This window comes from Taudactylus pleione, unplaced genomic scaffold (genome assembly GCF_031769625.1).
Source record: "Taudactylus pleione unplaced genomic scaffold, aTauple2 ptg000095l, whole genome shotgun sequence".
NCBI lineage: Eukaryota > Metazoa > Chordata > Amphibia > Anura > Myobatrachidae > Taudactylus > Taudactylus pleione.
This window is the reverse complement of record NW_028284497.1, coordinates 8,126,845-8,153,458: the sequence shown is the minus strand read 5'-3', so window position 1 is coordinate 8,153,458 and position 26,614 is coordinate 8,126,845. Positions and strand designations below refer to the sequence as shown.

The 26,614-nt window shown below is 41.3% G+C and overlaps 1 protein-coding gene across 1 annotated transcript; it reads left to right on the top strand.

The window, feature by feature from the left end:
• Positions 1–7,862: 7,862 nt before the first annotated feature.
• Positions 7,863–8,798, top strand: LOC148526563 (olfactory receptor 10G7-like). Its single transcript, XM_088470172.1, has one exon. The coding sequence runs from the start codon at positions 7,863–7,865 to the stop codon at positions 8,796–8,798; it is 936 nt and encodes a 311-aa protein (XP_088326298.1).
• Positions 8,799–26,614: the final 17,816 nt, after the last annotated feature.

The window sequence follows — 26,614 nt, the reverse complement described above, 5'->3', positions numbered from 1 at the left end:
ATGAATATTAATAATTTGATTTGGTCCTGGAACCACCAACCAATGGCATCCTTGCAAGTGCCTCATGGCACCCCAGGGTGCCATGGCATCCAGTTTTGGAACCACTGGTAAAACATAGGTTGAATGAGGACTGCAAGCATGAGCGAAGGTGTGTGAGCGTAAAATAAGTCCCATGCTGACCATAAGGAAGATGCATAAGCACTAATGATGATGACAATTGACAGATGCTTCTCCCTGGCTGAGTGATTTTGACTCCCTTCCACTGATACTGTTACAATTGCTGACTATTACTATGGCTGCTCCAGCTCTTCACATCATTACACTGATTTTTGCAAACAGTCAACAGCTCGAAGGCAGTTTCCCATTAGAACTTTTAAAGGGGAAGACAGTGGACTTTGGGCCTCATTTACTAACGAGTTTTATCACCAAAATGAGTGATAAATGTCACTGTGTATGATAATTAGGACGGAGTGCATTTCATATGCAAGGAGTTAAATTAAACACCCAAGCCTGTGGGTGTCGGCCTCTAGACAAGAAGGGGCTAGTTGTTTAGTGAGGTAGTGTTGTGGGGTGGGGTTAGGTTTGGTTAGCCTATTGGTTTGGCAGAGGGTGGGTCAGTGCTATTTCAGAGTTGCTGCTTGGCAGCCATTTTATAGAAATTTCTCTGGTCGGCTGTTTGAGCAGGTGCTGTGCTAGTGACAGGAAACTTTACTTTATGTGACTTATACTTCTATTTATTATCTCTACCTACTTCTATTTCTTCTCTCTGTCTTTTCATCTCCTTCTCTCTGCCCCTCTGCCTGTTTCACTGTTCTTATACCCTGTATTCTGCCTTTTTCTCTTTCCATTTATTTCTTATCTGCCTCCATTTCTGGCCTGTCTTCCTTCTTCTCATTGTATAAATATATTTAATTATCCTCACTGAGGGATCACTGGTGGTAAACACTCTGCTGTGTATAATAGTACAGAATATACACTGTGTGTAGTGATAACATTTAGCTGTACACTCTGCCATGTGCAATAGTACAGACTACACACAGTGTGTAGTGATAATAACATTGAGGTGTACACACTGCTGTGTATAATGGTACAGAATATACACAGTGTGCAGTGATAACATTGAGGTGTGCATACTGCTATGTATGATAGTACAGAGTATACACGGTATGTAGTGATAATATTGAGGTGTGCATACTGCTATGTATGATAGTACAGACTACACACAGTGTGTAGTGATAATAACATTGAGGTGTACACACTGCTGTGTATAATAGTACAGAATATACACAGTGTGCAGTGATAACATTGAGGTGTGCATACTGCTGTGTATGATAGTACAGAGTATACACGGTATGTAGTGATAATATTGAGATGTGCATTCTGCTGTGTATAATAGTACAAAGTATACACAGTGTGTAGTGATAACATTGAGCTGTACACACTGCCATGTATGATGGTACAATATATACACAGTGTGTAGTGATAACATTGAGCTATACACACTGCCATGTATAATAGTACAGAATATACACAGTGTGCAGTGATAACATTGAGGTGTGCATACTGCTATGTATGATAGTACAGAGTATACACGGTATGTAGTGATAACATTGAGGTGTGCATTCTGCTGTGTATAATAGTATACTACAAAGTATACACAGTGTGAAGTGATAACATTGAGCTGTACACACTAATATGTATTATGGCACAGAGTATACACAGTGTGTAGTGATTACATTGAGGTGTGCATACTGCTGTGTATTCAGTATGTAGTGATAACATTGAGGTGTGCATACTGCTATGTATGATAGTACAGTATATAAACAGTGTGTAGTGATAACATTGAGGTGTGCATACTGCTGTGTATAATAGTACAAAGTATACACAGTGTGTAGTGATAACATTGAGCTGTACACACTACTATGTATAATGGTACAGAGTATACACAGTGCGTAGTGATTACATTGAGGTATGCATACTGCTGTGTATTATAGTACAGAGTATACACATTATAAATACACACTTGTGCACTCACACTGAAGGAAGGCTGCTTAATACCTAAGTGATTAACACCAGATTACAAGATACAAATTCTTAAAAAATAAAAAGGTCCAAGCGCTCTACCATAAAAAGGTACACCAACCAGATTTAACGGGTAAGGATAAATACATATAGTTTCAAAGATACGAATATAAGATCTATGATATATAGTCACGTTTTTCATAGGAAGATAATTTGTGCTGTCACCAATACTACAATATGATCCAGAAAGTCATAAAGTAATCCAAACTTGAATCCTCCAAAAAAGCAGTTTTCAATACTATGTGTCTATTAATATTCTATTGTCTCTCGTAAAGACGTCATAAAAAATATAAGGTGAACACATCCATAGTGTTAAGCAGTAAATCATTTATTGCAACATAAAATACACATGATAAATGGTTGCATACCATATAAGTCCTTTTTATAAAAGGTACAAATCAATACATATAGGCGAAATTTTCATTAGCTCCCCCTACTGAGCTGTACCAAAATACTCCACCAATGCGTTTCAACCTATAGGTCTTTTTCTAGGTGTGTTTGTATATCAGACCAGGATCAGGTCTTTATAGGGATTCAAGTCTCCACCCATTTCCTGTCTCGTGTGCGGACATAGGTATAAATAAAAATAAACCTCTACACATCCAAAGTACTAATATATAAGCTCACCGCTAATTAGGTACGCTGTATCCTCATCTACTGCATTATATAGCAAGCCATAGTGCCCTTTTGTTAGTGATAATCATCACTTCCTGTAACTCGAGGCCGCTTCCTGCGTGCCTAGTAATGGAACGCATACTGCCGGCCACGTGACCCACGGACATGAAGTGGTGGTGGGGGACTCGGTGTGTGTGCAACGCCATGGAGCACATGACGCAAACCACAGACCACTAGGTCTAACATTACGGCAAAGTACTGGACAAGTCATGGTGTACGTCTGCGTGCCAGCACTTGTCCGTCCACCGGAAATAACTACCCTGGGGACATCATTGTATAACATGAGTTCACTATTTTGATAAAAATGCAAAATAGGTAATTCTCTAATATAATTAGTATATAGCAAACGGCTTTGGTATTATAAACAATAAATATAAAACTGCATATCAATTATAATAAAAGTGCATATATGTATGTAAACAGTAATAAGATCTATAAAATAACCAGCATAAAAACACAATATAAAAATTATTTGAAATCATGTTATTATATGAATCCAAACCATTTAAAAATGTTAAAAACTATAAAAACCACTTTAGTTCGAAATCTGTATGTAAACCCCACGGCTGTAGTGTTTTAATTTCGTATATGAATTTCATTTCTGCCTTCGCTAAAAATGTATCAGTACCTTTTGTACGCCAATTACCTTCAATCTTTTTAATCCCTATAATGCTTTTGATATTTTTGAGGGAATGGTTGGCAACACCTGTTTTAATATTCCGCAGGTGTTCTGCCTATCTGTTTCAGAATCTCCTTGTGGTTTTTCAAATATATTGGAGGCCACAAACATTCGATTAAACAATACAATTGGTACTGTTGCACGTAATAAAATCTTACATTTTTAAACATTTGTGTAGTGGTATAAGATGTGATTTCTTCAATTTTTCTGGCTTGATTGTTAGGAGAAATACATACATTACAGGACCCACAGCGGAATATCGAATTCTGTGTTAAAATGTTTCATAAATGGGATCTTATAGAACATATTACATATAGTTTTTTTGTTTTTTTTTGTTATATATAGTTATTTATATAGCTATCGGCATAGTGATAACACTGAGGTGAGCGCTCTGTATAAGAGCACTGAGTATACACAGTGTGTAGTTATAACACTGCTCTGTATAGTAGTACTGAGTTAACATGGTGTATAGTTGTAACACTAAGGTGTGCACACTGCTCTGTATGATGGTACTGAGTATAAAAATGCTGAGTATGCACATTGTATAGTTACACCACTAAGGTAAGATACACTGCTCTGTATAATAGTGCTGAGTATAGACAGGGTATAGTTATTACACTGATGATGAGCACACTGCTCTGTATGATATTACTGAGTATGCACAGTGTATAGTGATAACACTGATGATGAACACAACACTCTCTACACAGCAACTCCTCCCCCAGTAGCGCCACTCACAGTTCCTACACCTACTTTTCTCGGAAAATTGCACTGGTCACACCACACCATATAATACACTTTGATCCCGTTGGCAGTAGCGGTAACCGCAGCCCCCCCCTTACAATATTCCATGAAGGGAGCCCTAATACTGCTACAAATGCGGGCAATATTCTTACACTCCTTTGTAGGATAGTGCAAGGTCTACAATGGCTGGTCCTGTTGTTCTTTTGGTTTCTGTTTCTCTTTCAGAGGCTGCGATTCCAGAGAATGGTACTCCCACTCGGGATGGAGATATAACTGCAGTTTCTGGACATAGCGAACAGATGGTCAGCTCTGATGAGACAACATTTGCACTTTATGCAGATTCAGTGGCGTACTTGGTCAAAGCGACGGCGAAGGCATAAGCCTAGCAGCCATAGTTTTTCCGTATGGGAGGACCTGGATGAAGCCGTACATTGCTCTAATAGTCCATTTCGGGCCAGGCATAGCCCTGGTGTTAGAACATGCTTGCGTATGCCTTGTCGTGTTTTGATTTAGTTGCATTTTTGCAATTTGGCCCTGCTAGCCTAGTTAGATCAGCGATTTTTGCCCTTCTGCTGTACAGCATATTATCAAGCCAGCATGGAGGGGCCAGCATATCAGTCCTTAGCTCCCAGGACCATGCAATTTATCAGGTTGCTTGGTGGGCATGGCGTTGCATTTTGGCCCATGGAGGGAGCAGAGGTAAGACCAGTTGAAAGCTTATTCTTGCTTTTGCGTAGAGCTTGCTTGCATTGAGACAAGTCCAGTGCTATAGTGGTAATGATGTAGGCCTGTCCCAATTTTTTCTGTATCTTGGGCCTGGAGGACCTTTCAAAGTGTTTCTTGGTCAAGAGAGCTTTGAAGGGGGTGGGACAAGTTGGTCCCTGCTCCTCCTGTTGGTCAGCACCCACTCTATTTGCATCTTCCTGCATGGTTATTACAAGTTTTTTCTGCAGTTTTTCGGTTTTAGAGTCCAGATCAGTGCAGCTGCATTGACTATTGCGTCAGGTTTTTTCCGTTGATCAGAGTTAGGCCATGAGCTGAGGAAAGTCTAGTGCTTAAAAACGTACCTTAGACTTCGGTAAAAATTTTGCTTTACATCCTAACTTGAGGACTAGCTACTCGTCATATTTGGGGGTCCTGAGGAATTTTGTTTTACCACTAGTTTATAACTTTGGCTGCATGCCGGCTGGTGGACGTTTTGTGTTTTGTCTCAGGTCAAGTTAGGATCACCCCTCCCCGCCCTCCCTCTCTCTCGCTGTATTAGGCTTCTGTCTTTGCTACTCTTTTCTTTCCTATTTGTGTTTTTGTTGTGTATTTATTTAATATTCAGAATTTATTCCAGTTTTGGAGAGGGTTAGATGGTTTAGGGTTTTTGCAGTGTTCCATTTCAGCTCATTTGGGAACGATCATTGCCATGTGCCCCCCTATTGCACAGTTTTGTGGTTTGATATCATTCCACAGCAGGTCTGGAGAGCTGGTTTTGTCTCCTGGGACCTGTAGGTGGTCATAAGATGGATAAACCTGGCTGTGAGTTGGAGAACTGGTTTTGTCTCCTGGGACCCTGTAGGTGGTCAGAAGATGGATAAACCTGGCTGTGGGTTGCAGTGTCCAGGGTTTTGGAGGAGTGGTCCTTTTACATGCTTTGATTAGGTCCACTGATGTCCTCTTTAAAGGATGGATGGTGCATTGGAATGGAGTTATTGAGGAGTTAGTTAGAAGAAGTCAAGGTGTTGTAGATTAGGGTATGGTGGCGGTGCGGTTCTTATCTGGGAACTGCTGTTGGCGGGAAAGAATGGTAGCAGTCGCCATCTGTCTTTGGAGCTTGAGGTGCTCTCCCTTCCAATACATGGCTTAGGCTGATTTTACCCTACTGGGGTCAGCGGCAACCACCTAACCAGGTGGGCCTCACGTCGTGTCATTGGGGTGGGAGATGGATACCTTGGGCGCGGTAATGGGTTGGCTGCTCGCCTCCCATTTAGAAGATCGATGTGAGTATGCAGTTGGTGATCTTGCATTGTGGGGCCGTTCTTTCTGCGCCACCATACTTTGTCTGTCTTTCTTTATTATACTATTAGTTAGTTCAGTTATACATTAAATTGTTTAATTAGTTTAAATTAAATAAAGCTGACCTTCCTTTCCCCTTATATAAGTCTCTGTGTCATTATTTCATTATGACTATGGTTGGTGATTTACCCTGCACTGTTAGGAGAGAACACTTATCAGGCGATGGGGAGTTTAATGGTGCTCCAGCCAATCAGCTCCCAACTGACATTTTTCAAATAGATGACAGTTGGGAGCTGATTGGCTGGAGCACCATTTATCATACACAGTGAAATGTATCACTCATTTTGGTGATAAAACTCATTAGTAAATGGGGGCCTTTGTATTTTTTTGAAGTGAACATAATTAGAACATTCACTTTGTATTTACATCTGGTATTAGTCACATTTTACATCGTAAATGCCATGTAAAACCTGAACTGTTGGGGAGCCTTGAGGACTGCATTTGGGAACCTCTGCCTTATACTCTTCCCTCGTTTTAATTGCAAAATAGGGTTTATATTAAAATGCAGCCCATACTAACTTATACTTTTCCAATATTTAGTAATACAATCTCTTACTTTATTAACCTTAGCATCATATGTAAAAATAAATGGGATTCTATCATCATCTCACACGTTTACTTAATACATGTAATTAACCTTAGCAATCGAGTTAAGCTCAGTGTACCAAGTATATAGATACTGTACTGTATATTAAAACAATACTGTAAAAACAAAGATGATAAATGTGGGCGCTGATAGTGCTCTGTATCAAAGTGATTTCAAATCAATACAGACATCAATGCCAAATGTATACATAACTTATATTATTATTCTCAGCGCTCATCTGAAGTCGCTGTACTTTGTGGTCTAGTCAGCCTAACCGATGTCAGAGGGGGCGCTTGATGAAGTCCAAGTGACGAAACATGTTGGGTTTATTGTTGGTGAATTTCCTCTATAGCAGGCCCTCTGACATCACATTGACTGACTGGACCATATAGTACAGTGATTTCAGATAAGCACTGAATATATTTATCTAAGTCACATATGAATTTGGCATTGATGTCTGTACTGATTTGAATTCACTTTTGTAATGGTGCACTATTAGCATTTACTTGTCCTCTATGTTTTTAGGTTTTTACAGTATAAATTTTCTAGCCCTGTGCTGGAGAGGACCTGGACAAGTAGGAGCATCCATTTACATAATCTGTGCATCGTTTTATTGTGCACTGAGAAGGATTACACCTTTTGAATATACGTATAAATTAAAGAATGGGATTTATATATTGGTCCTAGCTGATAAATCTTCCAAACTTCCGGCGTGTGATATGTAGAATCTGTTTGGTTGCTATGGGCAATATCTCCACTTCTAAAAACCCACACGTTAGTAAATATTCCCCACGGACTCCATACACTTATAGCCAAATTACTGTAGAATTAGAACCTGTCCTCTGATGGAAAAACACATGCATTTATAGGATACACTAATTTGGCAATGAGATATCTCTAGAATATGTTAGAAAAGCACCAGGCTAAGCTTGGTTTACAGTACATTATTTTATCACTGATGTCTTATTGAAGTTGCTGCACATGACCAATACAATTTATTTAACAGTGTAATGCATTTTCTGATTTCTTTAGATGAAAAATATAATAGATCATAAGAACTATTCCTCAGTGACTGAGTTCATCCTATTTGGACTTCCACATCCAGAGATGATGAAGATTCCACTGTTCATGCTATTTTTCTGTATTTACATATGTACTCTCATAGGAAATCTTATTTTAATTTTGGCCATAAAAGAAAATTCTCAGCTCCACAAACCTATGTACCTCTTTCTTTTGAATCTCTCTTTTTTAGACATTTGGTTGTCTACAGTCACATTGCCAAAAATGCTGACAAACTTTCTAAAAGAGGAAAATACAATATCCTTCCAAGGTTGTATAACCCAATTTTACTTCTTCCATTTCTTTGGAAGCACAGAGTGTTTTCTATACACTGTCATGGCATATGATCGTTTTCTGGCTATTTGTTGGCCTCTACATTACTCTAACTTCATGAACTTGAAGCTGTGCACACAGTATGCTATTGGAATCTGGATTACTGGCTCACTTCATTCAATGATACACACCACATTAACCTTCAGGCTGCCATTTTGTGGTCCCAATAGGATTGACTACTTTTTCTGTGATGTCATTCCTATACTGAAACTTGCATGTGCAGACACGACTATCAACAAAGCAATAATAATAACCAACATTGGGGCTATTGCTTTAATCTGCTTCCTCATAATCTTGGTATCATATTTCCATATCTTAAAAACTATCATGAAGATCAAAAGTTCTGAAGGCCGACGGAAAACATTCTCCACTTGTGCATCACACATGATTGCTGTCATTTTCTTTTATGGACCCCCTGTCTTCATCTATATGAATCCTAACTCTATGAACTATATAATAGAAGAAGCTTTAGCGGTTTTCTATACTCTGGTGACCCCCATGTTAAATCCAATTATTTATTCTCTGAGAAATAATGAAGTAAAGACATCTCTGAAACAAATGAAATGTTACAAGTAGGACACATGGGGCCGAATGCAATAGGGAGCGGGATCCTGAAACTGACGAGATTTCTGCAACTTAGTAGTCTAATTTAATGTGGCAATGTTTAGTAAGGCAAAACCAACATAAATTACTAAACATTATTGCTTTAGATTTGACTGCTAACATCAGGGCCATCCCGTGCCTAATTTTTTGGTAAGCAAATGTAAATTTTGCGCTCCTTAGTGGAATAAATGATATTATACACAGATAAAGTGAAAGCACTATGGGATTTATGCATTAATAAGCGCAGCACAGCTGCAATTTTTAACAGTCTGTATTGCGACAGATATTTTCATTTGAATGAAAATGCCCCTGCTATGTACTAATGTTAACTCGCAGGGACAGCGGTAGAGAAATCTCCTAGAGAGCTACATTCCCTGGACGAACTGGTTATTTTAATATATGTAAATATAATACATCAGACTGCTATGCTACCATACCCAATTTCACTACTGACCCAGTCCTAGCATGAGAAGATAATTAGATGTTGCAACAGGATTTTAGAAATTACTTACTTTAAATAACTTGAAAAATGTTTTTTAAGTATTTTATTTGACAGGCTGACAGTGACTCATTCTCTGTCTGGGACTGTCTCACTCACTTGTGGCGTTCTGCTTGTGCCAGGCTGTGGGCTGTGGCATCTTCCTCATAACTAGTGCAGTCAGTGTGGCACCTTACACAGCCAGGTATTCTGCATAATGGTAGGGCCGGCCATAGCTTACATGCTGAATCTCATCAGTGTCAGAATCCCGCACTCTATTATATGTGGTCCATAAGCTTTATTGAGAGTTATTATACTGTTACAATTGGTACTATCACAAGGAAAATATCTTATACTACTCTATAAGGATATCTGGGAGACTCAGAAATTTTGGAGAATAGATCAGCCTCCCAGATCCCGGAAACTTCTCCAGTGTAATGCGTGGTCTTGATGATAAGATTCATGGGGATTAGCATCATTGTTACATCACCCTCTCTGCGCAATGGCACAAATCGCAGCAGTGAGCAGTGGGGACCATCATTCATCCTCCCAACTTTGAACACTGGGTACATACAGATTTCTGTGCTTCAGCATGGACCACCAGATATATAATTAGGTCACAGTGGGGTATGTAATCTTTATGTTGATATTCAGAATATCTACATTCAGAATGTTGAGATGGTTGAAATGTCGACAATAAAAATGTTGACATGGATGCAATATTGACGGTAATTATGTCAACTTTGTGAATGTTAGCAGTCACAATGTGAACAGCACATGGCAGTGTTAGGTTTAGGGTTAGACTGAGGTTAGGGTTAGGGTCAGGGTTAGGACTTAAATACTGTAAAAACACTATGTCGACATGTAGACTGTCATCATGCACAACTTTGACATTATCACCATGCTGACATAATGTTGATGTCCACATTCAGACTATTTCAAATCAACATTATGGTGTCGACATTTAGAATGTCAACATATTGTACCATACCCCACAGTAAGTAATCGGGACACCAATGACTCCCACACCAGTTTTTCCATGCTAGCATTTCACCTTACACATCTACCTCAAGTGTCCAATTCTATTTAAGAATATAAAACAAAAATGTTCCCACCAGCAATGTCTCTCCAAGTACCAAACACCATTTTATGTGAAAGCTCCTTTTTCTGAGATTCATTATTTGTCTATTTCTAATATAAGAAATAATAATGCTAACATAGGCTAACACAAATATATTATAACTGTGTACACTGCAGAATCTATGGTTACATTTTTCATTGGTATAATGTTTGGTATATAGAGAATTTATGTGAAATAATTAGCTGAACAAAGGCCCACGTGTAAAAAGCTTTATCACTGAAAGATACCTTACCAGGTTGGCAATGCCTAAGATAAGTAATCTAAGTAATTCATTTGGCAGTACTCCAGCATTACTTATATCTTATCAGACTAGAATATAAACCACCTTTATGCATGAAAGTGAAAGTTATTTTTTTATAGGATTTTTATTTCACCCATTTTATACTCCTAAGTGCAACCCCAAAACACACATTCAGATTTATAAATAAGGCCTGCCTGGTTCTATGTACATACATTTTTATGTCATGTACAGTATGCCTATACAAGTATACATTAATAAATATGTGTGTGAATGTATGCTTGCAGATATAATATATGAAGGCTATATAAATAATTATTAGAAATTATTGCAATTATAAATAATTAAATATAATGCTGTTATACAATTGAGATGCATACAATGTTATTATTGAAAGCAGCACTACCATCTGGATGTAATTGGGTCCACTCCTTCTATCATAGCCCATGGGGCTGCTCTATGCAGCAGTTTGTCAAGAGCTCCGAGATAGTGATGCTATACTGGGGAGGCTGTTGTGTGAGTGGGAGAACCAATGAGAGAATTCCTGATCAGGCCCTGGAAAATAAATATTGGAGCATGATACACCCATGTTTTGGGGGCATCTCAGCAGCAGAAGCAACGTGCAACAGTTATCAGAGGAGTTAAAATGCTCACAAATTAATATTTTCCGAAGACTGTGTGTTGTGTCCTGATATCCAAGTTCCTAAATGGCAAGCCTTTAAGTTCCTCGTCAAACATTAGAGATACAGTAGTCTGCATATCTATTTGATACTGCAAAGTTTTCAGACATAAGGTAAATATAGTTAGTGTGTCAATGTGAGAGCAGGTGAAACAAAAAGCGAAAACAAATTATTTTGTAATGGTCTCCCTCTGGCGCCCAATTATTGTGCTGCTCTTCCATGTTGGATTCCAACATTTGCTCAAATATGATGTGTACTGCAGTCAGCAGGCCACTTCCATTTCATATATCAAGGGCAGTGTATGTTTCATGTTCAATAAAACAAATGGTGAGGTGGAGTCTGAGGGAGTTATCCAGGTCTGAGAGAGGTTGAGGGAGTTAGAGATAAAGAGATCATGGGTGGGGTGAGTTTGTTGCAGATTGACATGGCATTTCTGGGGCACATTAGAGGGAGGCTGAGGGCAGATGAGGATGAGGTTAGAGGGTCTGCAGGTCTGCATGGGAATGACAACGGGTGAAAGAGGGGAGGAGGGATGGAGTGTGATGGTACATGGGGATGGGTGGCAGGAGATGGGAAACGTGGAAAGCAGTGATGTGAATCATGGTGAGTACAGAGAAGTGTGGTGATAAGAATGGTTTTGAAGGAGAGTAATATGGAAAAGCACTGTGTTGAGGGAAATTAGTATATAGGGGGATATTGTAGGTAATGAAAGCAGTGTAAGAGCAACAAAAGTTACAGTGTTGGATGATGTAGGCAAGTAGTTGTAGCAACAAAGCAAATACAGTTTCACTGTGAAGAAGAGCGCAAAATCAGTGGCAAACTAAAGAGTGGGTAGTTGATAAAGCAAGCACAAAAAAACAGCAATGCAATAGCAGTGGGAAATTGAAGGAACAATAACTGTACACAGTAAAAAAACCACAAGTTCCAAGAGGGAGAAAGTCATACATGGCAGTTGGTTCATCCACAGGTTGCTGAAATATAAGCAACCTGGAAGTAGACAATGGAAGAGGGGTATAAAAACAGACAGTAGTAGTTTGGACGAAGCAGGAGGTATGGGGCACCACTCAGGTGGATTCTGGATCTGAGCAGAAACAGGAGAGGCATTGAAGTGGCAACGTACTGGACATTAATGAGCAGACTAGAACATGGGGACCAGTCAGGGCCGGCGTCACCATTAGACAGCTTTAGACAGTTGCCTAAGGGTGCCTTCCACTGGAGGGCGAGCACACAGTCCCGTCTCATAGTAATTGGCATGAAGTGACCTTTTGGGGGTGGAGAGGTGGGTGGTCGAAGGAATGCACCTGTGCCTGTGCATTTAAACGCCATTACAGGGGCGAGCATAGTTAAACTCCTGTGATTGTATATGCTGGCAGAGGTCTAGATGGCGACAGGAAGTTTAGTAGTTTGTGGGATAGGGTCAGGTTGACCACTACTGTGCGAATGGTTTCAATGTTACTCGATGTTACAAATGTTTTTGCTGACTTGCAAATGCATATCATGGGAAGTGGGCAGCTTTATACATGGGCATCTTGGTATAGTGCTGCAGTTGCCGTGCGATTGTATTCATTAGCATATTTTTGCAAGTAGCGGGTGCGTGCGAACGCACCGCGCAATCCAATCTGAATAAGGCCCATAATGCAACCACCAATTCTTCTGTGCAACTCACTTAACATCCTATACACCCAGGACCCAGTGGACTGTCTGTGGTATACATATATTTAAATCATACCATCTATCAAGATACAGACCCCAGTGTCCTTTCCTGTTAACTCTGCCAATATTTCACATGCCCAGACGCAGTCAACTATAATCTGCTAATATCAAGCACCTCAACTCAACCATTTCCTTTATTACTCAGCCTACTTCAATCTCTCCTCTCTCCAGTGGCGTAACTATGGTTTTTGGAGCCCAGGGCAAGTTTAAGAATGGTGCCCCCCCACACACACACACACACACACAAACAGAAAAAGAAATGTTGTGTGCTGCGGGCACGTGGAAAAAAAAGGGGTGTGATTACATACCTAAGGGTGTGGTCACATACTGAATGGGCGTGGTCACTGAAAATGGGGTGTGCCGTCATGACGCCACCCTTTTCTCGTCACTCTGGGAACATTCCTTTCCATTCCATATGCACCTTACCTAAATGGTGGTTTCTCACATTGTGGTACCTCTGAAGAGATGTGTGGGTGTATCTGTCAGAGTGTGTGTGTGTATCTGTCAGTGTGTGTGTCTGTGTGTGTGTGTCAGTGTGTGCATGTCAGTGTGTGTGTATCTGTGTCAGTGTATGTGTGTCTGTGTCAGTGTGTGTGTGTGTGTATCTGTGATGGTGTGGCTGGGAGATGATGTGGGGGGGAGATAATGGTGTGCTGAGAGACAACGCAGGGGGGTAGGCGGTGGTGTGGCTGAGAGTCGACGCAGGGGGAGGTGATGGTGTGCTGAGAGATGACACAGGGGGGAAGGGAGGTGATAGTGTAGCTGAGAGACAATGCAGGGAGGGAGGGAGGTGATGATGTGCTGAGAGACCATGCAGGAGGGAAGGCAATGGTGTGCTAAGAGATGACACAGAGGTTAGGTGGTGGTGTGGCTGAGAGACGATGCAGGGGGGAGGTGATGGTGTGCTGAGAGATGACATAGGGAGGGGAGATAATGGTGTGCTGAGAGATGATGCAGGGGGGTAGGCGGTGGTGTAGCTGAGAGACGACGCAGGGGGTAGGTGATGGTGTGCTGAGAGACGATGCAAGGGGGAGGCAATAGTGTGACTGAGAGACAATGCAGGGAGGGAGGTGATGGTGTGCTGAGAGATGATGCAAGGGGGAAGGCAATAGTGTGGCTGAGAGATGATGCAGGGAGGGAGGTGATGGTGTGCTGAGAGATGATGCAGGGGGAGATTGTGTGGCTGAGAGACGCAGGGGGAGGAAAGTTACATGGGAAAGGAGTCTCATTGAATTGCTGTTGTATGATGATGACCTTGTTAATATTCTTACACAAACAGGCATCTTCCGGACGATGTGACCTACAGTACATGAAAAGTACATCATCCCAGGGAGGATACATCTTTAACACACTCTGACAGATAGACACACACAGTGACACACACACACTGACACACGCACACTGATACACACACTGACACAGATACACACGCACAGTGACACACGCACACTGACACACATACACACACACTGACACAGCTACACACACAGTGACACACATACACACAGACAGTGACACACATACACACACACTGACACACGTACACACATGCACACACACTGACACACATACACACACACAGTGACACATACACACACTGACACACATACACACACACAGTGACACATACACACAGTGACACACATACACACACAGGCTCTGATTCAGAACCGGACGCTCTGACAGAGCACTCGCTCTGAATCAGGTCCGGCCTTCTTGTTTTTTAGAGTGGCCTCCTGGACGCTCGCATAGCTGTGGGTGACCACCCACAGCTATAGCGAGCGGCCAGGAAGATGGTTGCGATGGTCAAGACCATCGCAACCATCGGGCTTGCGACGAGACACTTGTGGTAGGGTCTCGTTGCCGCAAGCCCCAGAGAAATTAGGCTCTCACAGAGTGATGTCAGTGGGGCCGCCCCCAAACGGTAGGCGTTCACATGGGAATGCCTCCATTTGGGCAGCCACTCCCCCGGCAGTCACTCCCCTGGCCCGCCCACCAAAGGGGACGTTCTGTCACTCAACATCGACAGCACGCCCCCATGCGCACTGGGCCACCATCGACCGCTTGCAAGTGCATATCGCTCGCGAGCAGGTCTGAATCAGGCCCACAGTGACACACATATACACACACACAGTGACACACATACACACACTGACACAGATACGCATACACACTGACACACATACACACACACTGACACACGCACACTGACACACATACACACACACTGACACAGACATGCACACACCTTTCACACAAATGCAGCCAGCCTAGTAAAAATATGGCTGACATCAATTGAATGTCACCTACCGCCCCCTCCCTCCACCGGCAGCCCGACCCCCCCCTCCCCCCACTGGCAGCTCGACCCCCCCTCCCCCCTACCAGCAAAAAATAATACTTACTTACCTGGTTGCAGTGGCTGGTCGGGAGCAGAGACAGCACTGGGGAAGGAGAATCATCCTCACCTCTGAATGGCAACACTGCCTGGGAGGGGCTACGCACTTCTGCTGCAGCTCCGCCTAGAGTCTCCAGCAGCACCAGCAGGCACACTTGCCTGCTCATTCAGTAGTCTTCACACAGTGCGGACCGGGTGCAATGGTGGCGGGGGGGCGGTCCGGGTACGATGTCCTGGTCGGCGGCGTCCCCTCTGCTGGGCCTGCCACAGCACCCAGGGCACATGCCCCGCTCGCCATGCCCTAGTTATGCCACTGCCTCTCTCTCTAATCTACATACAGTAATGCAATAATGTGACAACTACCCCAACTTTTTATGTACACTGTTAAAAATGATGAAATGATTTATCTGTTGCTGCAAATTGACATTTTACTTCAGCATTATTGAAAGTTGGCTCTTCCGTTATGACACTGTTTCAACTTATATTTCCTTCCTCACCCTCATATCTCCACCCTGTGTCCATGAAGGTGATAGGTTCTCACTCTCTTCTAACTGCTCTCTCAAATTCATTCCTCTGAAACCCTCTCTCTGCTTTACCTCCTTTGTAGTCTAACCTAGAGATTCCCAAAGGTGGTCCTCACGGCTCCCCAACAGTTCAGGTTTTAGAGATATCCATGGTTGAGCACAGGTGGCTAAATCAAATTGACTGAGATACTATTTAAGTCACCTGTGCTCAATCATGGATTTATCCAAAACCTGAACTGTTGGGGAGCCTGGAGGACCGCGTTTGGGAACCTCTGGTCTGACCATTTGCATTCAATCTTATACACCTTGGATTCACAGTCATAGGGCCAGTCTCAATCCCTTGACAACTTTTTAAGCACATGAAGGTGATGGAGTAGGTTCTCACTCTACTCTAACTGCTCTCTCAAATTCATTCCCCTGAAACCCTCTCTCTGCTTTACCTGCTTACAGTATGTAGTCTAACCATTTGTCTTCAATCTAATACACCTCAGATTCACAGTCAGTGGGCCAGTCTCAATCCCTTGACAATTTTGCAGCTTATCTCTCTTTTGTCCTATTCAGTGACCTGTTCATGCTCATTCTTTTGGATTTCAACATCCCACTTAACAACCCTTTCAATGCTGCTGCCTCTAAACTCCTTTTATTTACTTCATTCAGTCCTTTTGGTCTTTTAAAGTGGATGTCCCCTACAACCAATTGTGATGGACACTCCCTGGACTTCATGTTCTCTTGTCATTGCTCGATCTTCAGCTTCTCAAAGTCATCCTTCCTGCTTTTGGACTACAAGCTTCTTCTGCCTTTCCTCAGCTCCTGCACTGCCTTTCCATGTGCACACAGCAACACATAAACACCTGGACCCAATCATTTTCTTAGTCTCATTTGTACAGCTCCTCTCTACAATTACTAGCATGGCCTGCCCTGATACAGAAGTCTATTTCTACAACCTACACTACCTACACTAACCAAATCTCTAGATAAGGCAGCTCCAGTCACCTCAAATTATCCCCAGTGATCCAAACCTCACCCTTGGTGCTAAAATAGACCCACCATCTGAAAAGTGCTTTGGTTCCACTGAAAGTCAGTTTGAAAAAATATTCTAATCAACATAGTCCACAATAAATGTATCATGTGGTCTTATTACAGTGCCTTTTCTCTCGCAAAGCAAACATACTTGAAGTCCCTAAAATGTACTGTCTCAGCCAATTGTTATAATCTCTTTACCACCTTAAACTCACTTCTCTGACCTTCCCCATCTTCTTCAAAGGCAAGAGTCAAATGATCTATCAAGCATTCTCTGCTTCCAAGATCTGACCCCATGTCTACCTTATCTGCCACTCCTCCATCTACCCTCAGTTCTTTCCTCTCCTGTTACTGAAGACAGGATCCTGGAACTTCTCTCTTCTTGCCCCTAATACTTACCAACTTCTCCATTCTCTATTTCCAACTGTTGTTCTATTTGCTCTTTTTTTGTTTCTTCCAAACTACTGGAGTGTAACCACCTAACCCACATTTTCTTCTCTTACTACCTCCTCTACCTTCTGCAATTAGGCTTCTGCCCTCTATATTCCACTGAGATTTCCCTCTCTAAAGTGACCAAATATATGCACATACCTGTAGCTAAATTGAAGTCTCCTTTTACATGCTTCTCCCTCTTGACCTCTCTGCTGCTTTTAATACTGTTAAATCCCTTGGCTTGTTTCATGTTACTATGCTCTCTGTTCTGAATTTTTTTAGTGTCACTACTTTTAGTGTATCCTCTCTTCCATTCCCACTATTTGTTGCCCCATAAGGCCCGGTTCTTATTATTATTCTGCTTTTCACTTTTTATATACTGTTGAATTAAAACAAGCCATCACCTCCACCACAACTTCTATGCATACAGCACCCAAATTTACCTCTCCACCCCTGACTTACCTTGTTTTCTTTTTTCCCATGTAACCATCTTCCTTACCACCATCCCTACTAGCAAGTCCCAACACATCTTAAAGTTTAACATCTTAAAAACTTTAGGGCCTGATTCATTACGGATCACAGCTACGATTACGCACACAGTCCTGCTGTGAAAATATGCTAATGTTTGCAACTGCACAGCCAGCATAGAGACGCTCACTACCCACTACTCACATGTGTAACATCTCGCAGTCCTGTATATACATCGGGAACATCGAGTAACATCGGCCCCTCATGCAGAATTACAGCATCTCTGACCTGTCTCATAAATTGAAAGTCTCGTCACACGCAGTGAGCACTCAAGCTGTGTATGCCGTCGCAGTTGCTAATTCATGCACGCCCATATAACAGCATTCAAATGGACGGTCACGCCTGCATTTCTCCGACCACTCGCCCGTCACCATCCCCAAACGCTGATGTCCCGTCACTCACTCTGCAATGGCTTTCTATGTGTGTGCGTGATCGCAGTGCAATCACAATGCTAACCTGCACCATCGCAATACGCACCATCGCAGTACACACCATCGGCCGATCTGCATAAGATGTTGCAATTGCGATCCATGAGGAATCAGGCCCTAAAAGCCCATTATGTTTTCTCATCCTAGTGTCACTACCCATATCTAATCAGCTCACCATTGACAACATCACGCTCTTCCCAATTCCCAATACCCACTGCATTGGTGTCATCCTTTCCTGCATCATCGTGTCACCTCCTCCTTGTAAACATTGCAATAATACATATAATCATTTTGGGGGTTAAACCAGACACATTTCTTTAAAGAAACATTGCATATTTTATGGTAGAAAATAGTTGGAGCTAGACAGGATCAGAAGGTGGCAGCCAGGAAAGATAAACAGCCCTTCAATTCAGCTCCTATGGAAAGTCTTGAAAAATGGCAAAGGGATTCCGCTGCTCTTTGACCCTCCAAGAGATAATATCTTGTGTAATTAAGGTTAAAAATCTCTGATAATGTATTCTGGTAAGGAATTCCAAAAATAAAGCAAAATGAATCAATAGTGTACAATTGTGTGAGACAAGCAAATATTTAGCTGGTACAAATATTTACTATCAGTTTTTCGAGTTTAAAATAACAACACTTTGTTCAAGATTGCACTGTTATCCCTCAGTGGTTGTTAATACAACAAAGTAGTAGATCTGGAATCAGTTGCCAATGCCGATCGATAGGGATTGCTTGTAGCTCACAAGAATCTGAAAAGACAAGAAAATGGAACAATAGTGCACTCTGGTGGACATACTGTAGGCAGGACAGTCAATATGAATGGATAATATGCAGTAAACAATCATTTTCAGGTAGTCATAAATGTGCTTTGGACATTTATTTATAAGACCAATATCTGTCTGTGTTATTGGAAAAGTGTAATGATTTAGTCAGGTCAGAAAATGTCTATCAAATTAGTTTATAACTAGGAAAATATATACTGTACAACTAGCTAAAGTACCCGGGTTTAAATCTTCAAGTTATTAAATTTGTTATGTGATGTCGTCCAAGTCCATCCAGTGGAAGTCCCAGAGCACGCTCCCTGGGTCAAAGTTCTGTCCGATGCACTCTGCCGTGAGGTCCAACCGGGACCCCAATCACCCCATTAGGCATTAGGCATTCCAGACCAATTGCCACTCCTCTGTGAAATTTTTATCCAAATCCATCAAGTGGAAGGCCCAGAACAGGCTCCCTGGGTCACAGTTCTGCCCAGCATACACTAATGGGAGGTCCGACCGGGAACCTAAACACCCTTAAACCTGGCCAGGATTCAACTGGACCACGTCGCGTTAGATTCATCCCAATCAATGCCGGGGTGTCATAATGCATAACCAGACAGACAAACAAACAGACCAATGAATTTTATATATACGATTTGTCGCTTTGTCGCATTGTTGCGTTGTCGCTATGTGGTCTAATAGACTATATTTTTTATATACTAAATAACTGTAAGATTTGGCAGTTTTACATTAAGTTCTGTGGAAGATATTCGCCAACAAACAAAGAAACAAACAAACTTCTTATTTTATATATATAGAAGTTTAAAAACTAAAATGTACTACAATTGTGGGAAAAATAGTACATACAATATATAAAAAGAATCCTATATTAAATGAAAAATATAACATAAGGCAGTATAAAGATAAAAATATTTTTATTTCAAAGGTACCAGTAAATTATTTCCAACAATAAAATACACCTACAAAATGTATTTAAAATAGTTAAAATACTTATCTTTCAACATCATTGCATGTATACAGAGCTGTAGTGAGGGAAATGCTGTAGCCTATTGGATGAAGCACTGGGGCAACGTGGCTGCTGGCCCAGCCCCCTAGCTATGAAGGTGTTCCTCCAGCCCACCATGTAGAGCAGGTCACCACAGGTCTCCAGTTCCCCTCCAGTGGAGCACAACTGACCTGGCTGTCTCCGGCTCTCCTCCAGTGGCTGACAGACCAATTTTTTTCCTGACAGGGAGAAGTCTCAGACACGCAGCTGCTCTCTCAATAGCGGTTCCGGGATATGAAAATGCTAATCTCAGCCTTCCCTTTGTACTCCACAGTGTGATTGAGGGTACAAGTTCTGTGCATTTAAAATTTAGATTGTAATCACTTTAACACCGACGCAACATCGGTCGCACCATTGAAATTCATGGTAGCCTAGGGTCAACTCAATCTACAGATGTGTCCTCTTAAGTTGTCGCTCAAGTCGCGCCATACAGGCTTCTAAGTCGCAGCATGAAAATAGTACGGGTAGGTGCAGTGAGACTTGACAGTATCCACAACATACAATACACCACTTCACAGTGCTGAATTATACAGCAGTGGATGGATATGGCCCTACAGAATACAATAGTACTGTAAGACCTAACAGGTGGGCCAATCACGTACAGTACTGCACAGTGTAAGCAGTACCTTTAATACAGTATACAGTACTGTAGAAATACTGCATGGCGGGCTAATTTATGAAAGACTGCCCGTGCGATTACTTCTGCTGTGCACATTGCTCTGCAAGCGCCAAGCGGCAATTTCAGCAGTGATGTGCGGCACTCAGACAGTGATGGCATGCCTTAGAAATGAACAGTGGGTTTTGAAGGGCGCTGTATGAAATCATCACTCAACTACAAGATTCAGCTCTATTTGGATTACACACTGACTGTGTGTTAGGTGCCTTGAGGACCTAAATGTAACCTTTGCAACCAAAGAGAATCTGCATGTTGTCCTGCAAGTGCCTGTGTTGCGACTTGTATTGCAGCAGTGCAACTACAGTATAGCCAAAGCGACTACAGTGATGCGGGTGAGACTACAGTACTGTATGCGTCAATCTTCAGTGCGTGCGTGGCTTGCTCTATAGTAAATTGTATGGTGAATATGATTGTAAAGGGACACATACAGTACAGTACTAGTAGAGGGTTTTTTTTTTTATTAATTACTTAGTGCTCCAGAATTGACAACCAGGTGAAACTGTAAGTCCCAGCATAAAAAGACCATCACTGATTGACACACTGCAGGTGCGACAATATTCCAAAGGTGTGACATTATACCACTGTATACAGTACCATATAGTGAATATGCAAGTCAAACAGGTGTGAATCAACCTGCCAGTAGCCTCCTTGGGTCAGTGGTTAAGGTGACTGCAGAACAGAGCCATCACTTTGGGTTTCATCCCCATTAAGGCCAGGGGCTTTTCATTAACATAATAAAATAAATGCATTGTTAGTCTTTTAAGAATTACACCAGTCTATGAAATCACTAGTGATCTAAAGTACAAGTCTCCAAGGGGGGTGGGGATGGGGGTGAAGGCTGAGAACTGAGCAGCAGTCAGCTGAAGGTTTTCCTCTGCAATTACAGTACTTGTGCCATGAAATGCAGAGGAATTCATATTGACCATCGGTAGGGGACCATCGTCCAGCCTTTATCTATATGCAAGGACATCGCTGACCACTATAAACCTTGCTGCTAAGCAGCTTGTTGAACATCATTCTAATCGGTACACGTAACTGCGGTGGTGTAAAGACGCACTCTCAGTATACAATTTCTATGCAATGACATACCGTAGAAATAAAGTGATAGAACATGTAAACTAATGGCTACTAGCACAGTCCATAAGTTTTACAACAGCCATAGTCACACAAAGAGAGCAGCGGCACCTACAGTATCTTACATGCAAACCGCTGTTCACTCTGTTGTGGTTGGCTTCCTCCAGGCTGGTCGGCGGACATTTTGTCCTATCCGTAGCTAGATGCACGTCAATGTATTTAGTCGCATAGAACATGTAAAATGGCGTAGCAATTGCTTGCATTCTTACTGTGTAGTGGCTACAGTAAGTCCCAAGATGAACGCCCACGTATTTAGTCGTATAGAAATATGTAATGAAATGACCATTAGCCTTATTGCTATTTTTTTACAATAGCCAGCACCCTAGTTACATAGAGCAATGGCACATACTCTATATTACATGTATGCCGCTGCCATGCCCCATGGCGGTCGGCTGCCTTGAGCCTTGTTTGAAACCTAGGTGGAACTACAAGTCCCAGCATGAAAAGCCCATCAAGAGTCATGTGTCCCTCTTGTCCCTTCCCCAAAGCAAGCATGAGCCCTTTATTAAAATAATAAAGGACATGTTTTGTAAAGCTGGGTACACATTACACAACCTCTGTACCCAGCTGACGACAGATGTGACAAATGACATATTGTGCACACGCTATGGTGAATGATCACACGCTATGTTGTATCCCAACCGCATTCAAATGCATGGGGTCATCAGTCACATCCTTAGATTGAGCAGCATGTACGGCAGATCAGAGAATGCGACAGACAACACCACGGGAGCGCGCATAGTGCATACACACTGGAGGATTTGAGTGGTGTGTCATTACGATCCATTGGAAAATTACAAATCGGTTCAAAAATTGTTTCATCTGTACCCGGCTGGGAGTGGGGGTGGGGGTGGGGGTAAGAAAAGTATCTACTTATCTGGAATACATATCTATGCCTTGTTGAATAATAATCTAATAGGGAACATTGGGATTTGCATCAATTCCTAAAGTTGGACTGGATGCTAAAAGTACTGTCGTTCCATCACTAACATTGATGACTGCAACTCATTGCCATTGTTACGTAGAATTAGACACATGAGAGAAAAAAACAATATAGTATGTCAGTCATTAACTAACAGCTCCTGACACAGGAGTAATAACACATTAGAATAGAGGCACAGTTCTGACAGATTGTAATTTTACATTATTATGGGATTTGCCTAAATTCCTAATTGCTGACAATTGAATATGTGTCACTACTAACTAATAACTCTTGCCACAGGAGTAATTATATATTATAACAGCAATAGAACTCTGACTGACTGTGATTTAATACTACTATGGGATTTGCCTAAATTCCTAATTTAATGATAATGGAATATGTGTCATCACTAACCAATAGCTCCTGATACTTTAGTGATTATACATTATAACAGCAGTACAGCTCTAACTGTGATTCATCATCACTATGGGATTTTCCTAAATTCCCCTCTCCTACAAGCCCGCACTGCTCCCCAACTCTGGAACTCTCTCCCACTCCCCATCAGACTCTCCACCTCTTTGCAATCCTTCAAACGGGCTCTCAAGACCCACTACTTCATCAAAGCCTTCCAGCTGTCATTCTAACTCCTTGCTACATGCTCCTTCCTCCCCATCTACCCCATCTATGTCAAAGCTGTTTGTCTTCCCCTCCCCTTTAGAATGTACGCTCTTACGAGCAGGGCCCTCTCCCCTCTTGTGCTTCTCCCTACTTTAGTGTCATCTACTTCTTACTCACCACTAGGGCACCTAGCACTTGGTTGCTTATGCTCTGTTGCGTATCTGGGTGTTATGGTCGCTAATGTAGCAATTTATATAATATCTGTGTCGGTCCTGTATTGTATTGTTCTGTAAGTCGCTTGTCTACAATTTGTTTATGTACTTTGTAAGGCGCTGCGGAACACTTGTGGCACCATATTAAATAATAATAATGATAATAATTTGAATGATAATTAAGTATGTGTCAACATGTCATTCTAAATATCATAGTGACAAGGCATAGATAATATTGGGCTATAGTATGACAATAATTAATTTAACTGGTTTGAAATAACCAACTCACAGTAACTAAGGGAGTTCATATTAGTGCAGATGTGTATAATCATTCATATCAATTTGAATATACGTGGCTATAAGGGTTAGTATTGAAATCCTTTACTCTTATTGAACCAATGTCTGAACTTTTATAGCAGATGCATGAGATTAAATATACCCTTATAGGTACATACAGACAAGAAATGCTGATTCACATGAGTGAGGTATGATAATGTGACACACACGATTGGGCTACATGTGATGGGAATTTGGATCCAATAGTCTGACGACACCCATTGGATTTATTGTACCACTCATTTGTGAGGGTAATGATGAAACAAAGTATTGAATAGACATAGACAACAAGAGACACTTTTGGTGGTAACATCTTAATTCACTTTCTCAAATTGTTTTATTATAAGTAATGAATAACTGTATAGAAAAAAAAACAAAATAAAAATACAGTAAATTATATTTTGCTGACCTAATTTGAAGGTTTAAAAAAAGGTTATGTTTTAGAAATTATTTTCAATAATAATATGGGTCACCAAGATTTGTATATTGTCCAGTTTGTGAGTGCCCCATAATAGGATTAGTCTTTCTTTTCTTTTTTTTAGTATTAGTATGGGTCACTAGTAAATAAATATATATCAAATAATTAGAACTTGAATACAATAGTATCCAGTTTGTGAGTGCCCCATAATAAGAATAATCTTTGTTTTTTGGATACATGTTACAGTAAGTGTATATATTCTCTAGCTCTTTCATTACCATCAAACTCTTCCTCTTCCTCCTCCATTTGGAGGTTGCACAGTTCTGGGTCTGTGAAAAAAAAAATAACAAATGTAATTTTGCTTCAAAACTATTTGAAAATAAAAATAAATTAAACCCTGACTGTACTACTGTACAAGGCAAATCTTTACCTGAATCCTCAATAACAACACAGCTATACTGCAATACTGTGTGTCAAGCAAATACCAATACTGTACAGTACAAGAATTAGAATGAGCAATAGTGGAAATGTTTATGATGTGAAAACAGATACAGTACTTGTACTTTATTTCCCCATTTCTGATGATGTACAGTACTCAGAGTATTTTGTCACAATACCAACCAATACCAATATTTTGTACACAATACAATACCAACAATGGACAGAACACCTTCAAAACCCTGGTACAAGTACAAGTAAAATAATTTACAGACAATTGAAAATCAATAGGGTTATACAGTATCAAAGTGACGGAGAAGTACAGAATACTGTAGTAATAAAACATTACTGTACCTCAGCGGGCGTCAGGTTTCGGTCCCTGACACAAATAACACATTGGCCCCACATGGAAGTGAAGTGTAAAGTCGAGGACATGATGGAAACTATCAACTATACAGCAAAAAAAACTTAATAAGGTAGAGTACAAGAGGAAGAGAGACAATCTTAAAAAGAACAGAAATACAGTGGTAGAACACGATGACCTGTACAGTACTTACTAGGCTGGGCAGGGCTGCTGATCCCTGCTAGCCCGACCTCCTCCTCCGCCGAGCACATAGATTCTTCTATAATAATTATTAAGTCTGCATGTAAAAGGAAAAACCTTTGTTGTAAAATAAAAAAATTATAGTAACAGTACACTAGTTTCTCCTTAACAGTACCACCATCTGCCTCCTCCTCCTCCGATGGTGGAATAAATGAACCCTACTGTACTACAATACAAGTGTTTACCTGAACCCTCAACAACACATTAGCCATGTATGGAAAAAAATATGGTGACGCAGAGACATAGGGCTTATGTAATAACCTGCGAGATGCAGGCTGTATGGGAAATCCAGCTAGTATGCCGGTATTTTTAAAGTGCCAATCATTTACAATGCAAAAACAACTTGGTTCCTCCATGTGGAGGTGGCATGGCACTATGCCTGTGAGTACAGGAGGAAGAGAGACTACAGGGGGCATTACTTTTAGGGGCACTGTTACCAGGGGCATTACTACAGGGGGCATTATTACTACTGGGGGCACTGCGTAAGGGGCATCATTACAGTGGGCATTGCATAAGGGGCACCATTACAGTGGGCATTTAGTGTTTTAGGGAAACTACTACTGTGGGCATTGTGTATGACCTAAGTTAGAGGGGGGGGCCCTTAAAATGTTGCTATGGGGCCCAGAAAGTTCTATTTACGCCCCTGATACTGTGTATATATATATGTGTGTGTATATATACACACTTCTGCCTGCGCCCCCATCTTCGTACTCATTTAGCCCCCCTCAAGTGAAAATTACTTTGCACAGGTGTAGTGGCGGATAAGTTTTGTGTTTTATATATATATATATATATATATATATGGAATTGAGGTTGGAAAGAACATGCGCCTGATAGTGTAGTAATTCAAAATGGTTTTAGCATGTGCTCAAATATAAATGTGCGTACCAGAAAATAAAACTTTATCGCTTATCTGTGGTTCTTTTGCTGGGACCTCATATGGTGGGGTACACTCAAAACTTCAGGGTAACCAGGAACCTTAAGTAAGATTGGCTCGCACTGAACCAAAATAAACACATATAGTGTA

Coding starts and splice junctions, on each gene's coding strand:
- LOC148526563 (XM_088470172.1), top strand. CDS start 7,863: ATGAAAAATATAATAGATCATAAGAACTATTCCTCAGTGACTGAGTTC.